General features: G+C 52.8%; 1 protein-coding gene across 1 annotated transcript in view; it reads left to right on the forward strand.

The window, feature by feature from the left end:
• The first annotated feature begins 607 nt into the window (after positions 1-607).
• Positions 608-17,272, forward strand: part of Ajap1 (adherens junctions associated protein 1) — a 108,775-nt gene continuing 92,110 nt past the window's right edge. Inside the window, exon 1 of the mRNA XM_021161549.2 lies at positions 608-740. Within this exon, the coding sequence (XP_021017208.1) occupies positions 712-740 (29 nt within the window). The 5' untranslated portion in view covers positions 608-711. The remainder of the gene's footprint in view (positions 741-17,272) is intronic.

A 17,272-nucleotide genomic window follows, 5' to 3' on the forward strand; every position in this document is an offset into this window, starting at 1 on the left:
GCGCGCCTCCTCCGCGCGGCGGCGCCGCCGCGCGTCCCCACGCCCCGCGCTCCACGCTTCCTCGCCCCGCGCCTCCCCTGCCCGCCTTCTGGCAGTCTCCCGGCCGCGGCTGTCTGCAGAGCGAGCGCTTAGACGGAGCTCTCCGGCAACTTGATCGGTGTCAGAACCTGGGACAGAGGCCCCTAGACCCGGCGGCGCGTGGAGGCGACCCGCGTGGGCCAGAGGGGCGATCCTCTCAACCCTCGGGCAACACCGATCACAGCCTCGCAGCTCCGGCTGCAGGCTAGATCCTCGCACGGCTTGCGGAGCCGCCCGCTTCGCTACTCGTCGCCCGGGAGGACGAAGCCCCGCTCCTCGGACCCTCGCGGCCGGCGACAGACCCGGCGAGCGCTCGCCTCGCTGCCGCCCGCGCCGTGTGGCCTGCGGTGGGGGCCCCGCGCCCCGAGAGCCGGCGGGAGGATGTGCGTCCCCGCGGGCCGGCCCGCCTGAGCCATGCGCCCCCTCGGCGGCGGCGCGCCGGCCGGCATGGAGCCCCGCGCGGCCGCGCTCTGACTCGCTGTGCGCCCCGCGGCCGGCGGGCGGCGGGCGGCGGGTGGCGGCGGCGGCCCGAAGCCGAAGAGCGGCGCCACGGGACGGGAGCGAGCGGGCGCGGGCGCCGCGCAGATGGCCGGGGCAAGCAAGGTCTGAGGCTGGGTTCCCTGAAACGTGACCATGTGGATCCAACAGCTTTTAGGACTCAGGTGAGCGACCCGGCTGGAGGCAGGGTGCGTGGGGGGTGGTGCGTGGGCGCTGAGCTGGGCTGCTGCTCACTGTTGCAAACCGAAGCACGGCTTCTCGCCTCCCCGAGGCGGCCCGCGTGGTGCACCCGAAGCCGCGGAGCGCGGCCGCCTGCTGGTCCCTGAGGCCGGACAGAGAGCGGCAGGGAGCGGCCGTTCTCCTACGCTCCGCGAGTCGAGTGGGGTCGAGGTAGGGGCGCTTGCCCCAGTAACCTGGCAGCGGGGCTGGCCGGCGCGCCCGCTGCTCGGGGCGCCAGCAGCGCAGTGTCCTGGCCGGCGGCCCCGGCGCGGCTCCTCTCCGGAGCCCGGCGCGAGTTGCGGGCCGTTGGGCGCGGCGGACTCGGGGGCCGGGGCTGACGCTGGATCTGCCAGGGAGAGCCACCGGCCCTCCCAGTTCTCGAGCAGCTTTGCCGTGGAGTTGGAGAAGCCCAGAATCCTACAGCCGCTCCGTTAGCCCTTCTCTCCGTTCCTAGGGCCCCTGGGCCCCTGAACTGAAGTGTAGTAGGAGCACAGCTGCCGACCCAGCTGCTTTGGGGTGACCTCCGGGCAGAAGGTCGCACGCAGCTGGCAGACAGCTGGGTCTGGAGAGCTTTTGCATTCTGGGGAAGCGACAACAGGCAACTGCCTCTAAGCACCTTTCACAGGTACACAGGGCTTGTCTGTGTCCGGGACCTTCGGGCCAGTAGGAACTCAAGCCCAGTGCGGTTATGGGGCGGACCAGAAAGACCCTTCTCTGAAAACTTTGCCCACCTACCGAGTCGCTCAGGCTTCTCTGGATCCTGCCTTGGGGTCCCCAGAACGCAGTTGACCCCTTTACAGAGCAGAGTGTCTACTACCCTTGCCCTCATGTAAGGGGGTCTCTGGCCAGAGCTGCTGCGCCTGGGTCGGGATTTGGGACCCAGGTTGAACATCACAAATGGAAGCTGAGAAAGGCTGCTTGCGCTTCTAGTGTTTGTCCACTGGGATGCACTGCGCTCCCGTGTTGAGGATACAAGGGGTCGGTGGCTGCTGGAGCAGACTGCCTCAGTCACCCACCCCCACCAGCATGAAGCTGGGGAGAAAGTGGGGCCAAAGGAGGGAGGAACATGCGCGCGACCTGATTTTGAGAAGTCTGAAGGAGACTGGCATGAGAGTGTTTTCTAGCTGTCCTTGATTTGCGAGTGGTTCTGGCGCCCAGGAATACATGCTGGTCAGCATCATCTAGTGAAGACTGTCACGTCATTACTGGCATCCCCTTTCCTGGTGGCTGGGTTTGTTTGCGCTGTGGACTTTAAGAGGTTAATAATCGCGGGCCGATCTGCGATCTGCTCTGTGTGGGGCACCGGCTGGGCCTCAATCTTTCAGTGCGCTGTGCTAAGATTTAGGCTCCCGCAATTCTGGGGTGTGGACCAAACTAAGCAAGGACATCTTTTCTGACATGAGCCCGATCTAGATGCCTAGTCTGTCTGTCTGTCTGTCTGTCTGTCTGTCTGTCTGTCTATCTGTCTGTCTGTCTCCCCTTCTGCTTCCGACTGTCCCAGGGCTCAGCTAGATCCCAAGGTTTCCAGAGCAACCCAGTGGGATTCCTTCCCTGCCCAGAGGCAGCTTGAGCTCCCTGATGCAGCAGTCTGGCACTTGCTTGCCAGTGGCAACTTACCTGCACAAGTTGTTAGGTTGAAAGGGTAGTGCATTTTGATAATAGGGAGAGAACAAATGCCAGGCAGAGAAACCTCCTTTGGGGCTCAAAATTCACAGTTACCACAGAACAAGAATAACTGTGCAGGGACATGGCCAGACTTTCAGAAATGGCTCTGTTACTGGTTTTGAAGTTTGGCCTTTTAGGATCCCTCCCTGCCAGATGTTAGTGTGCGTGATCTTCAACACTTATACCCCAGAGGAAGGGTGGCTACTCTTTGCAGTTCTAATAGGAAAGCTAGCCCTGTGTTTGTATCAGAGGATCTAGTTGGTTTTGTTCCCTCTGGACAGGCACACGGAGCCCAAGCCTAGGAGTTACACTTTTCCCTTGTAGCTCTTCATCCTTGCTTGCTAACTGCTCCCCACTGCACTGTGGGTGAGCACTGGGCATCTTGCTGTCAAGCTTTGAGCCTGATTAGGACAGGTATCACCTCCAGCAGAGGTGGCAGAAGGCATCTCATTCTGCTTGGAGAAAGGAGGCTCCCTGTATGCCTAGGGAGGGGCTTGCTCGTTCCCACTCTGACCCAGGCTTGGTTACATCTGCGGTGGTTGAGCTGAGCTGTGTACACTGAGCCTCACTGCTTTAGGAGCAAAGGCAGACAGAGTTGGGCTTGCTTAGCTGTTGGGTCTCTGAGCACTCAGGGCGGGGGGTTGGGGGGGGAGAGAAGCGGCGGGGGAGGGGGTGCTTACTCAGCAGGCAACCCAGGTCCCCAGATCTGGCTGGCTCTGGTAGCCCATTGCCTCTGAGTCTGACCTGAGGAGACTGTGACCTCTTGGGGTTGTGTGGAGTAGCTGGGGACAGGCACCCGAAGCTTTTGCTGGATTCTGTTTAGGATCAGGTAGACAGTCAAAGATTCAACCCTGGCCATGTTCCTCAGAGCCATTCCTGTCTCCTAACACTGAGCAAGCTAGCGAGCGAGTGAGCGAGCTTTCTTTCGGTGTCCCTTCTGCTAGGGAGGCCCTGAGTACGTTAAGAACACAATTCACAGTTTTCTCAAGCCCTTCCAGTGTGTGCTGTGTTGTGTCTGGGCTTCCCGGCAGGGATCCACAGGGCTGCTGTCACCAGCCCCAGCATAAAGTCCCCCAGCAGCTGGGGCTGTGCAGCCAGGCTTTAGTGGATGGAGTCAATGCTTTGTCCGCAAACACTGGGCACCGGGTGAATGCTGGCTCGCTCTCATTTCCAGCTGCTGTTACTAAATTGATTGCAACTGGAATCCATCTAGGGTCAGAGGCCATGATACTCATCTGGACAATAACGACGGACTAAACGGTAAATTTGGAAGGTAGTGGAACGCTTCCAGCAACATGGGCGCACCCCACCCCTCTCGCTCATCCTTGGGCCAAATGGAGGAGTTGGTAGTAGACGCCCCCTCTCTGCCTGTCTCTGTTCATTTATTTATTCCTCTGCTTCTTTGCCTTGGGGGAAGAACAAGAGCACACAGCTCACAAGCAGCTCCAAGCTTCTCCCTGAGATGTCTACCTCTGGTCCCTCGAGATCAGAGGTAGCTGGTTAGCTTGTTCAGTCCTCTGTGTGTCTGGATCCTCCTAGGCTGGGATCATTTAGGGGTTAGTTCCCCACAATGACAATTTCTGACCCCCAACAAAAGCAGGGTGTTTGCCAGACATTGCCCTGAGTGTTCTTTGGGAAATAAACGGATGTTCAGCACGTTGTGGGAGCCTGAGTTCCCATACAGCCTATGGATTTGCAGCCCCAAGCTGTGGGTCTCCTGAGCCTGGGGCTTTTCTTTAGGGGTTACGAGAGAGTCACATGGTTGTGATACACAGTTGCTGGGCTTGCTTCAAAGGGTTACAAGTCAGTAGAGACCAAATTGATGTAAAGATTAGCTCAGAAAGCCAAATATATCCTTGATCTAGATTCCTGCGTTTGAAGTCTGGCTGGAGAGGGTTTTGCTTGCCTCCTGCCTGGCAGACCTAGGGGGAGACAGGCTAGGGGTTTGTGAGACCAGAGCAGTGGAGTGCAAACCAGGCTCATTCCTCCTCAGAGACCCCTTCCAGGAATTCAAAGGGGCTGGTGACTCATGAAGTGCTAGTGGGGAGCTGTTGTTACGTAACTCAGCTAAGCTGCCTGGAGTATCAGTCAGGCCACAGTGTGCCACTGTCAGAGCCTACCCGTGTCAGGGGGAGGGTCAGACCAGCTGTAGGGATTGGTCCATTTGCTGAGAACCCTAACCATGGCGGCAACCTGCACCCCAGCCAACGTCACACAGGAGTATGTGATGTTTCTTCAGGGTAGGCCATGAGGGCCTACTTGGGAATCCCTAGTAAGCTGAGAATGGTCCCCTAAGTCCATTGGAGCAAGGTGGTAGTGACCAAGCTGTGGGCAGATGGCCTGATTTAAGTGGGGCAGGCAGGTGCAGGAGATGGCTTGAAGGCGCTTCTGGCCCCTCACTTTTTGCAAAAGGTTCCAAGGATGATGGAAAGAGCCATAAATCAAATTCTCTGGGTCTGTGGGGTCCCCCAAATTCTCTGGGTACCAGGGAAGAGGCCAGAGCGGAGAGTAGTGTTTGAAATTGTAATTTGTGAGAGTCAGGTCCTGTGCCCCTCCCACCCCTCTCCTCTCCCTTCTCCCGCTCCTCCTTCCTGGGTCCAGGGCTTGTGAAGGGAAGAGAAATATGGCCGTGCCCCACAGAAGGCCACTTCTCCCTCCTTTATCCCCTCCATTCCAAGAAAGAGTTGGGTACAGAGCTGGGATTCGCCTGCTCAGATGTCATCTGTCACTTCTGCCTCTCTTGCTGGCTTGACAATCTTCTTGGTCCGCTCACTGTCCTTTCTCAGACGTTTTCTTTGGGACTGACCTAGAAGGGATAGGGTCTGCACCCTCTGGTTTCCCTTCCCCATCCAGTTGTTAGCCTTCTGGGCGATTGCTTGGGCATGGTCCTGAGTCTGGCTATCTGCTATTTCAGGGTGTCATCTCTGCTCCTGCTTGCATTTGCCCCAGGGGCTGCTGGGAAGGCAAAGGGACAGGGGCATGCACCTTGCTGTGGGGACTGTATGCAGTGGGGAGGGAGGTAATGCCATGTAGTGACACACACATAAGCATCTTGGATTGTGCTGGAGGGGATGCCCAGGGTCCACAGGCTGACGGTCCTCATTGCTTCCTGGGAAGACCGCATGGGAAAAGCCTGTGCGAGCTTAACTGTGTCAGCATGGCACAGTGCCCCTGTTTTATCAAGTCCTGCTTTTGTGATTCCACTGAAATCCAGGAGAGAGTTTCCAGCCTTAGGCTCAGGCGTTCTCCTGCTCCAAATAGATGTCGCTGCTTCAACCTGGCTTATTGGGGGTGAATCATATCACTGGATTTTTTTTACCATTAGAGATTCACTCCTTTGGCTTAAAGTTTTTTTCTTCTCCCAATTAGAATACAGACATGCTCGCAAAAAACAATCCCTCCTAGTCCTTTCTTTCATGATCGGTTCAGAATGCTGAGAGGCAGTACTAAGTATTTGGAGAAAGGGTGGTTGTGGGGGAGAAGAAAGCAGTGAGGTGGTGTCTGTCTGTCTGGCAGTGGGGTTGGGGGGCAAGTGCCACTGAGTGAGGAGGGGGCGTCCCGAGGAACGGAGGGGAGCCCCAGAGGGCAGGGTGGGCAAAGGCATTGTCTGGTCTAGCAGTCTGCAGGTGCCTCTTGTCTTTCATTGTCTGCAGCTTGGGCCAGGTGTTTTTCTGCCCTCTAAGAACAAAGATCCTTGTCTGGTCTAGCTCTCCTGAAGATAGATTTGTGATCAGTGTATGTATGTATGTCTGTGGGTGCAAAGGAGGCTGGGGGGTGGGGCATCAGTTAATGAGCCTTGGCCAGTACACACCCAAGGTGCCTTGCTGTGCCAAGCGTGTGTAGTAGAGTTGTGCTGTCCTTGGATGATGCTTGCCCACTGCTCTCAATGCCTCTTGCAGGGGAAGCACCAGCTCTGCCCTCACCCCCACCAGACACTCACGGATCTCTTACTCTTGACTTGTGCATGGGGGTCAGGTACCCACAGTCCTTTACCCTCAGAGTTGTCACTCGCTGCTGCTGCCGCTCAGGTAGCTGTTCTGCAGAGGGTTGGGACATGCAACATGGGATGAACAGAGACTTTGTACTTTTCATTAACCACTAACTAAAATAGGTGGTAGCCACCAAGAATCCATTTTGTTTAGGCTAGGTAAATAGTATTATGTCGTGATGTAGCAACATAAAATCTCAAGTGTGGCTCTGTACAAATCTCAAGTGTGGTACCCATGCCCCTCTGAGGACACTAGTGGCCACATGGGACTAGCAGCCACTGTGCAGGTCGTTGTGAGCATATTTCCTAAAGAAACACAGATGAGCCGGGCGTGGTGGTGCATGCCTTTAATCCCAGCACTCGGGTGGCAGAGGCAGGCGGATTTCTGAGTTCGAGGCCAGCCTGGTCTACAAAGTGAGTGCCAGGACAGCCAGGGCTACACAGAGAAACCCTGTCTCAAAAAACCAAAAAAAAAAAAAAAAAAAAAAAGAAACACAGATGAGAGGAAAGTAATTTTGTCAAAGTCTGTCCCCTCTGCTCTCAAGCCTGCCCCTAGGACAGCACTGACTCAGCAGAGTCTCCATGGCCAGTCTCCTGGCTGTAGCCTCTTCAGCACTGAGGGATTCCTGATGGGCCCTAACTCTGTAGGCTGGGGCTGTACCCAAATACCATGGAGACCAGGGGTGGCCCTGATGTCTGGACCCGCAGTCCGGAGTGTGGAGCTGCTGAGCCAGGTGAGCCCATGGATGTCTCTCCATCATTTTGAACAGTTTTCTGATTCTGGGGCTCTAAGGACAGGTTGTCTGATGGCTTGTGACAGAGCCCCCCTGAAGCCAGGATGCAGTGGTGACTGCTGGGAGAAAGAGTGACAGGTAAAGGACTTAGGTTACCCAGGGGAGGGTGAGCTGGCCCCGTGAGGAAGACATCCCCAGCATCCTCCTGGGATGTGTCTAGGCATTACTGGGATGGACCAAATATCTGCTGAAGTGATTTATACAGTGTGAGGTGCAAGGACCTCAGGCTGCCTCTCCGGATCTGCAGGCCTCATGGATCCATCTTGTTCTGTGCGTACACTTAGCATCCAATACAGATGCCACCTGGGGCTTCACAGAGTAGGAATATTGCACCAGAATTGTATGTGTGATTGTGTGTGTGTGCTTGAGTATGTAATTGTGTGGTGTGTGTACTTATGTGTATGTGTGTGCATGTACATGTGTGTGTGTGCTCGTATGTCTGTGTGTGTTTGTGTGTATGTGCTTGTGTGTCTGTGTATTTTGTGTCTCTGTGTGTATGTGTGCTTTTGTGTATGTGTATGTGTGTGCTTGTGTGTCTGTGTTTGTATTTTTGTGTCTCTGTGTGCTTGTGTGTGTGTTTGTGTGTGTGCGCCTGAGTATGTGATTGTGTGTGTGTGTACTTATGTGTATGTGTATGCATGTACATGTGTGTGTCTGTGTGTGTTTGTGTGTATGTGCTTGTGTGTCTGTGTATTTTTGTGTCTCTGTGTGTATGTGTGCTTGTGTGTATGTGTGTACTTGTGTGTGTGTGCTTGAGTGTGTGTGCTTGTGTGTATGTGTATGCTTGTGTGTCTGTGTTTGTATTTTTGAGTCTGTGTGTGTGTGCTTGTGTGTATGTGTGTGCTTGAGTATGTGCTTGTGTGTGTGTGTTGGGGAGTTTGGGGATCAGTGTGTATCAGATCATTTGTTATTAACGACACCATCTTTCAGGCCCTTCTCCCCAAAGAAGGAGACTTGAGCTATCCCAAGATGGGGTGTGAATAAGATGGTGTGATGTCAGCTATGCTTACAGCCTGTCCTCTGCTGGTGACAGAGAGGGATCTCCAGCAGGATGATGCACTTCCTTCTGGCCAGGCTCAGCTTCTGTGGGGTGGAGCTTAACTCTATAATCAAAGGAGACAGGCACATACCTGGTGTCTGAGTACCAAAGACCCCACTGAGCCACAGGTGTCCTTAGTGGCCACCTCAAATATTCAGATAAGTAATTTGGTTGCAGGGAATATCTAGTGTGAAGCTATGTGTGAACCAGACAGGAAACTGTATGTTTTGAGTCAGTGACATTTGACTCTATTGGTTTCCTTAGCAGGGCATAGATTCCTTCCAAGAGCCCTAAATCCAAATTTGTGAAACTTCAGTCTCAGAGGAACAGGTCATGGGACCCTGCTTGGGCAGATCCAAGGCTACAGTTCTCACTGATCAGATTCCATCAAAGAAGGCAGAAGGCTTCCATATGCCTGGGGCTGTAGGGGCAGAGTGCCACTGGAGGAGAGGGGGTTTGGCACTGACTTGGTAAGCCACAGTATAGTCATTTCTGTGCTGTTTCCAGCAATGTCTGATTTAGAAAAAGTGTAGGCTGGAGGGAGCCAGGGGTCTACACAGAGGCAGCCCAATGTCTATAAGAGGCTGTTGAAGAATGAGTGCTTTTTTACTCATTTTATGAAACATTCTGAGATCAAAGTCAAACAAAACTCTAGTAAACATCCCTACAGACCAATAATATCTATGAAAATGTACAAGATATCCTTAAAAAAACCCCAACATTTACTTTATGTGTCTGAGTGTTCCTGCTTGTAGGTAAATGCTCTACATGCATGCAGTACCCAAGGAGACCAGAGGGTGGCGCCAGGTCCCCTGGAACTGGAGTTCCAGATGTTTGTAAATCTCCATGTGGGTGCTGGGAATCGAGTCAAAGTCCTCTTAATGGCTGAGTCATCTGTTTCCACAAAACTGTCTCAGTTCAGTATCAGCAGAGCAATGTCATCAGCAGGCTTATGAAAAGGTAACAAGAGAATCAAGGTTGGTCACTAGTGCCATCTGCTGTAGGGAAAAGCCACACAACCATCTTTGTGGGCACAGAAAATGAATTTGACAAAATTCAACCTGTTCTCATGAATAGCAGCAGGTTTTGTCTTTGTTTTGTTTTTTACTTAGTGGTGAAAAACTGGCTTCGTTTCTTCAGAGAAGGGACAACTGAACAATGTATGTGGCCATCACATTGCGCAGTGGAAGCTGACTCCGGTTAGACTCAGGAGGACAGGGAATTGAAAGGCAGGCAGATAAGGAGAAATGGTGTGATTGTCTGTGTGGAAAATAATATACAATTACCGAAAAGCAGTGCCTTAGAACTTCTGAACGAGTTCCATAAGGTCGCAGAAAACAAGATAAATACACAAAAGTCAATTGTACGTCTGTCGATTGGCAGTGAACACACGGAGAATGTAAGACACGCAATGCTGTGAAATTCAGCTCACGTTCTCTTGCTGTGAAGGACGCCAGTGCCAAAAGCAAAGTTGGGAAAGGGATTCATTTCATCTTAAAGGTTGCAGTTAACCATTGAGGGAAGCTGGGGCAGGAGCTCAAACAGGATGTGAATGAGAAGGTGAATGAGAGGTGTGCTGCTGACCAGCTTGCTCTCTGGTTAGCATTTACCTACCTTCTTATACAGCTTGAGACCCACCTACCTAGGGACGGCACCCTGCAGAATGGCCTGTGCCCTCTTACACCAACCATCATAGAAGACACAACCACTGGCCATTCTGAGGAGGCAATTCTTCAAGTGAGGGTCCAGCTGAGAATCTGGGCTACATCAAGCCGACAGCTGAAGCTGCCCAGAAGGCTGTTACCGTCTTTCCTTTCCTCTGACCGATGCTGAGGTCATCCTAAGGGACTGGAAGACCTCTCTCCGCTCACAGTTACATCACTCAATCTGTTGGTCTAAGCCAGGGGTGACAGGAGACTATGGCATGAATGGTGCAGAATCCACTGCCCACCACCTCATGGCAACTGGGAAGGGCTGGGGGCCTGATATCTCCCCTCTTCCAGTGCACACCCAGTGACCTAACTTCCTTCCATTGCCCCAGCACACAAGGGCCCACTGCTTCTCAGGAGCATCATGGGATGCTAGCCACACCTCTGACACAGCTTGGGGACACATTCAAGTGGCTCAGAATGAAACAATTGTGGATCTACCTAAGAAAGGAATCGACTGTTGGATCTCTGTGTCTGAAGTCTATGCAGTATCAGTAAACAAAGCCCAAGAAGCCATGCGTGAGCGGAGAGACGTCCCGTGCTCATGACTCAGAGGACATCAGTTCTCTCCAGGCTGAGACACCTTCCTGAGCAGCGTTCCCAGCCAAAGCTCAAGAGAAGTTGTATGAGGCGTAAGGGTGAGGTTTCCACATGAAGTGAAGCCAAAGGAGTTAGATAAGACTCACCGTATGGCAATGGTGGTGTCTGTGAACAGGGAGACGTGGAGGTCAGGGGCACAGAACAGATTCAGGAGTGGAGCCCAAGACCTTGCCTGGCTGACTTTCAACAAAGGTTCAGTGGCAGGAAGAGTGCTTTTCTCCAAACGGGGCTGGCACAGCCACACATCTAGCGCTGCGAAGGAATACGGAAGTGCAGCTCACACCCTAGTAACAAGTCAACTCAGAAGGTTCACAGAATTCGGTGTCAGATGCGAGCTGTAGACCTGTAGGAAACAAGTTCTTCTGGAAATGTCTTCAGACCTAACACTGACCCCATGACCCACGCGAAGAAATACTAGATAAACGGAACCTCATCCAAATCTGAAGTTTAGGGGCTGAGGAAGTGTCCCAGTAGAAAAAGCCCTCACTGCTCGGCATGAGGGCCTGAATTTGGATTCCCCAAAACCCATGTGAAAAACTAGAGGTGGGGATGTGGACCTGTGTTCTGGGGGTGAGGGTGTGAACCTGTGTCCCAGTGCATCGAGACACAGAGACACAAGAATCCATGGAGCTCCCTGGACAGCGCACCCAGAGGACCAGTAAGCTCCAGGCTCAGCAAGAGATAGACTCTGGTTTCCATGTGAATGCACATGTGTACATGCTCACTCATACACATGTGCACTCGTACATGCACAACGTTTTAAAGACTGTGGCAGGACTGTGGGAAACAGTCACAGAACAGGAGTTGGTATTTGTCAAGGGTTGATCTTCTTAACACAGAATCCTTGAACCTAGAACCACACTGGCCAAAATAGGCAGTGAGCTCATTGACAGGCAGAAATGCTTAACTGACCCCAAGGCTCAAGATAATCCACTTTGAGCGGTGAGGAAAATATGCAGGGAAACCCAGCAAGACCCACTGCCCGCCCCTCAGAATGGCTGGGAAAGAAAACAAACTCGGGTCTACCAAATTCTGTGAGGGATGTGGAGAGACTGGGCCACTCCTTCAGCACGGACAGGGTGTAAATGTCATGGCTGTACTGAGAAGGTCTCTGCGGGGTCTCCTGGGGATAAACACCTCCACCTGCCACTTGGAGCGCCTCACCCTTCTTCATATGGGTGAAAGAGACCTGCACTCAGAGGGCTTGTGGCCCGTCAGTGTGCAGCTTGAGTAAGGATTCCGGTGGGTAACCGGCTTCACAGACAGGCACATCCACACACAGATTAGAGTTTGGTAGCACAGAGGCAGGACTTACAGACACACCCAGCAGCCTGCAGGGATCTCCAGGGGGTAATCATGTACCTGGCTTCTGGGGGTAGAGGGAGGGTATTGGAAGTGATAGTGGTTGTGATTTACCTCTGTCCAAGTCAGTAACTCAATTGTGTTATTTACCGTAGTCTCTCAGGATGTCACCACGAGGGAGAGCCGAGGAAGGAGTTCACGGGAGGTCGCCATGCTTCATGTGGCCATGGCTGTGAATGTACGCTGAACTTAAAAGCAGACGTTTAATTAAAGAAAGCAAGCTGCTGCTGTTTACTCTTGTGTGGGAGACCCGCACCTGGAGATGGGGTGCGCCTGCGTGCTAGCCTCCGACCTCGGATCTGCACATTGTGGTGGTGGTGGTGACTGGGAGGTGTGTGGGGTGTTTCTTTACAAAGCTGGCTGCAGATCTGAGCCGTGGAGTGGGCCCCGTGTGACTACCTCAGGACTCTGCCTGTAAGATAGGGTGGGGGCCTGTGAGCCTTGGCGACTGGCTTTGAGATCTGCTGTCAGCGGAGGTAACAGGTGACCTGCTGCATAATGACAGGATCAGAAGAGCTGTCCAGGTCCTTACGCGTAAACCAGGTCAGCTCCGAAAATAGAGCAGCCATTTTGGGGTCAGTTCTGCCATCCTACATAGGCTCCAGTGTTCTGAGAGCAGACTCGGGGATTTAGAGTCAGACGTGAACACAACCATTGTCTTCTTTCCGGTTCAGTGAGATGAGGGAGGGTGCAGGTAGGTTGAGGTGGAGGCCGGCCTGGCCCGGCTCCTCAAGTTTCGGTTCTAATAGGAGCAAACCGGGCCAGGGGAAGAAGTTCAGCAGCACAGGACAATTGATGTCAGAAGACGGGACAAAGCTCTGCCTTGGACTTGGCCGTGGGATTTGGTGACCTCATCCGCTCCCCATGTGTGGAGACTCAGACGCCCCCGCCTTCTGCACCCTGGTTTTGTGCCCAGCTTCAATGAGGCAGATACTTGATCTACCTCATCTTGGCCCATCCTCGTGGTACTCAGGCGAAACAGGAATGGCTGCCCTCATTCCTCCGCAGGAAGAAACAGAAGCAGAGAGAAGCAGGTTTCTTTACCTAAAGTCACACATCCAGGGAGTGGAAGAGCTTGTATTTGAACCCAGCTTTCGAGGACTGCAAGGTTCACTGTCCCTTTTCCTACAGTGCCCTGTGGCCTTTGTGCTTTACGTAAAATCTGTTTCTGGGTCTCTTCAGTCAGCTTATCGCAACCTTTAGGAAGAAGAGAAGAAAATAAATAACTAACGAGAATATCCCAGCTGCAGTGACAAGTTCCTCTGCCGTGGGGATCCAGCCCCACCCAGGTGCAGCTGACACCACATCTCAGCTCTCTGGCACCCACGGTATTTAGGGAAATGCTCTCAGACCGGGAGACTATTTTGCATCCTCTGTGCGTGTACACGTGAGTGTGTCTGGTGCATGCATGTACATTTCTGTGACACAGACGTTGTCATCCAATTTATTTAGTAAGCAGAAATAATCGTCACCACATCTGGGAGATCCCTCAGGAGGGGACTCACTTGTGATGTGGTGCACGTCACGCAGAGAATGTTCAGGAGACCATGAAGCTGTGAGCTTGGCACTTGCCAAGGTTGTCCCTTCCTGGTGTCATTTACACACTATGAAATCCCTGAGTTCAAAGGACTTGTCAGCTCAGTGAACTGGGCTCTCATCTCTACAGCCTGGTGTAGCACAGTTCCAGTCCTGGCAAGCTACCTCCTGCTATGCCTGGTTACTCTGGATTTTGGCTCCTCCCCTGACAACCTCTAACCTGTCTGTCTGTCTGTCTGGATTCTCTTGTCCTGAGATATCCTGCAGGCAGAGTCCTTCCTGTGAGTTTTGCATCTGTCTTGCTTTGTTCAGCCTCCAGGTCTCAGGGTTTGTCCGTGTGAAAGTGTGTTGCTTTCATCTCCTTTTTTTTTTTTTTTTTTTTTTTTTTTTGGTTTTTCGAGACAGGGTTTCTCTGTGTAGCCCCGGCTGTCCTGGAACTCACTTTGTAGACCAGGCTGGCCTCGAACTCAGAAATCCACCTGCCTCTGCCTCCCGAGTGCTGGGATTAAAGGCGTGCGCCACCACGCCCGGCTCATCTCCTTTTTTATTATTGAGTAATATTCCACTCTTCTGGACGTGCCACAGTGGGTGTCTGTGTGAGCATTGCCCTCACTGCCTTTGCCTCTGTTGTGTTTGCACACAAACACATGCACACACAAACACACATACAAACACATGCACACTTACACACATACACATGTATACTCTCATCTGCATACATACACATACTCTCTCATACACACACACATGCAAATACACACATACATGCATATACCCTCACACATGCACATTTTTCACATCTGTACATGCACAGAGACATACACACTTGCACATGCACATGCACGAACACATACACTCTCATACATGCACACTCTCACAGACACATACACACACTCATGTACACTCTCAAATGCACATTCAAATTCATGCACACACACATACTCTCACACATGCACACACACTCTCACACATGCACATATACACATGCATGTACATGTACACATACTCTTACACACACACACTCTCACATATATGCATGCACAGAAACATACACACTGGCACATGCATGTACACTCTCACAGACACACACACATACACATACACTCAAACACATGCAGATACATGCACACTTGCACAGCACATGCATACGCACACTCACACATGCACACACATGCACATGTATACACGTGCACACATACAACAACACACATACTCGCACACCACACACACACACTCACACACTCCTGTGCTATGGTTGCCTGCACAGGTCAGAGATGAGCCTCAGTTGTTGGTTCTTACTGTTCCCATCGTCTGAGTCGGTTTCTAGTTATTTGCTGTGCTACCTGGCTGCCAGCAAGTGGGGATTCTATTGTCTCTGCCACCCAGCTCTGCACCAGTGTGCTAGGACAACAGACACTGCTGTGTCCACTTTTGAACTCAGGTCAGGTCCTCATGCTTGTGTGGCAAGTGCCCTAGCCTCTGAGCGGATGTCCCAGCCGCTCTACTTTGTAACGGCAGATGTGGGTGCCTCAGTGTCCCAGGAAGCTCCTAGTAGGGTGTGCTCAGGCTGATGGGGAGTGAGTGGTGTTCACTCCTGGAGACGCATTCCCTACAGAGACTATTGTTTAGTTGTCTGCTTCTCATTCCATAAATATTTACTGTGTGTGCCTCCACATTGCTGTGTATTGGTGTGCTTAGTCAAGGACAGAATTTTCCATTCTCCTTGGTACAGTGACACTGTGGATGGGGACATTTTAGCTATTTAGAAGATGGGCTCTTGGCCAGTGCGATGCTTGGCATTGGAGAGGAGGTGCCGTCGGGGTCCTTTATGGGGTCCAGTGTGTTTCTCCCTATGATTGAGGGTGGCATGGCCTGTGGGGATGGAGAAAGGATGTTGTAGATCATGTGCCACCTCCCGGGGGCTCTGGGGCCATGCGCCTATGGAACGTTCAGTGGCCAGGGCGATTATTTAGATGCACAGACAGGCAAGGCAGAGCTCCAGGCAAGTCCCAGGAATGCTCTGCCCCGTGTCTCCCTGTGAAAGGACACAGAATCGCAGACAGGACTGTCCTTGTGGGAGGCAGGGGCTGAGGGGACCCGCTGTTATGAAAGGGAAGGCAAAGCTGACAGTCGCTCTCCTGGCAGGACAGGGCAGTCCCCCGGGTACCATCCATCTCCTTCTGGAGCTATGGGATGCCAGGCTTACAGGCTGCGGCTTTCCTGGACTCCAAGCTGTGGTGGTTTTCTGCACTGACCAGCCAAGTCCTCAGCTCCGTGCTGAGTGCAATTCTCAGCCCTGTGAGCTGAAGGGAAGGTGCTAGTGGCTGTTGGTCACTCTGGGTGGTCCGAGCGGTTTTGTCTCTCTGGGAGGGCTATGTGCAGTGCACACTGTAGTCCTGAGGTGATGCCCTGCCTGGTCCTGGTAGCCCATGTGGCACTGTGCTAAATGGTGGCCACATTCTTTGTTCTCATCCCCAATACCTGCCAATCTTCCTAGTGGCATTGCTATCCTGAGGCCTATTCCTTATCCCCTTTCCACGGAAAATCAGAGGGGTTTAGTGACTTAGGCCAGGGTCACACAGCTGATAAACAGCACAGCCAGCATGTAACTCAGTACCAGACAGTGGGTGCTGGTCCCCGTCCTCTGCTCCGGCATCTTTGCGTCTGTACAGACTTCCTATTGGATTTCTAAGGCATTTACAAAAATGAATATCCAGTGGATGGAGGTCGGCAGCCATGGATGGGATCTGAGTCCAGCATCCAGGGCTAACTCTCTGTGAGTTCCGTGCAGAACACACATAGGCCTCCAGGATGTGTTGGTGAAGAGGCAGGCTTCCTGAGAGGCAGTAGAGACCCCTTGTGACTATACAAAGGTGGCCCATGTCCCCAGCAAGACCTAGTGAGAGGGGCAGCAGGCCAGGAGGAAGGAGGGCCCCATCTGCTTTTTCCTGTGCTTGGCCATGCCCTCCTCTGGGACTGCTGTGCTGTGGCCTTGGAATGAATGTCCTCCCTACCCAGATTGGAAGCAGCCTGGGGGTGGAACGGGTGATTCTATAGATGGGCAGAGCCAACTAGGACTATGTGAGTTTTCCAGGCCCTGTATTTGATGACCTTCCTCATGGCTCCCACTTGTGGCCACCATATCAGGATGGCTCCCTTCACCTAGGTCAACAGTGACTCCCTATTGTGTACTCAACGTGACACCTGTCACTGAAAGCCAGCACAAGAACTTCTGGGAGACTCCAGGTCTGTAAAGTTTTGGGTAGGATAGTCTCTAATTTAATGCGCAACCAAGAACATGTGATTCTTCTGCCTTAGGTCTGAGTGTTAGGACTATAGGCCCATACCACCACACCTAGATGACATGGTGCTATGGACAGCGTCCCAGGCTTCCTGCATGCTAGGCAGGCACTTCCCCCACTGAGCTATGGTAAAGCTCAACAACTTGACATCGTTCACAAACTTTTTATGCGTATGGGTGTTTTGCCTGTGCGTATGTCCATGCACCGCATGGCGTGTGTTCAGTGTCTGCAGAGGCCAGAAGAGGTCATTGGTTCCCTGAGAATGGGAAGAGTTGACTTGTAGATGCTGGGTATGGAACCCGAGTCTTCGGCAAGAGCATCCAGTGTTCTTCACCGCTGGGTCGTCCCTCCAGCGTCACAACTGTGTCTGTGTGAATGGATTCAAGGAGGGTCTCTGCATCTGTACTTGCAAGGGACTTCCCCGCATTGGGAGGAAGCCCTCCACACCACAAAACTACATTAAGTCCTCTAAGGTGAAGACC

This window comes from Mus caroli, unplaced genomic scaffold (assembly GCF_978045245.1).
Source record: "Mus caroli unplaced genomic scaffold, Mus_caroli_1 scaffold_6, whole genome shotgun sequence".
NCBI classification, from domain to species: Eukaryota; Metazoa; Chordata; class Mammalia; order Rodentia; family Muridae; genus Mus; species Mus caroli.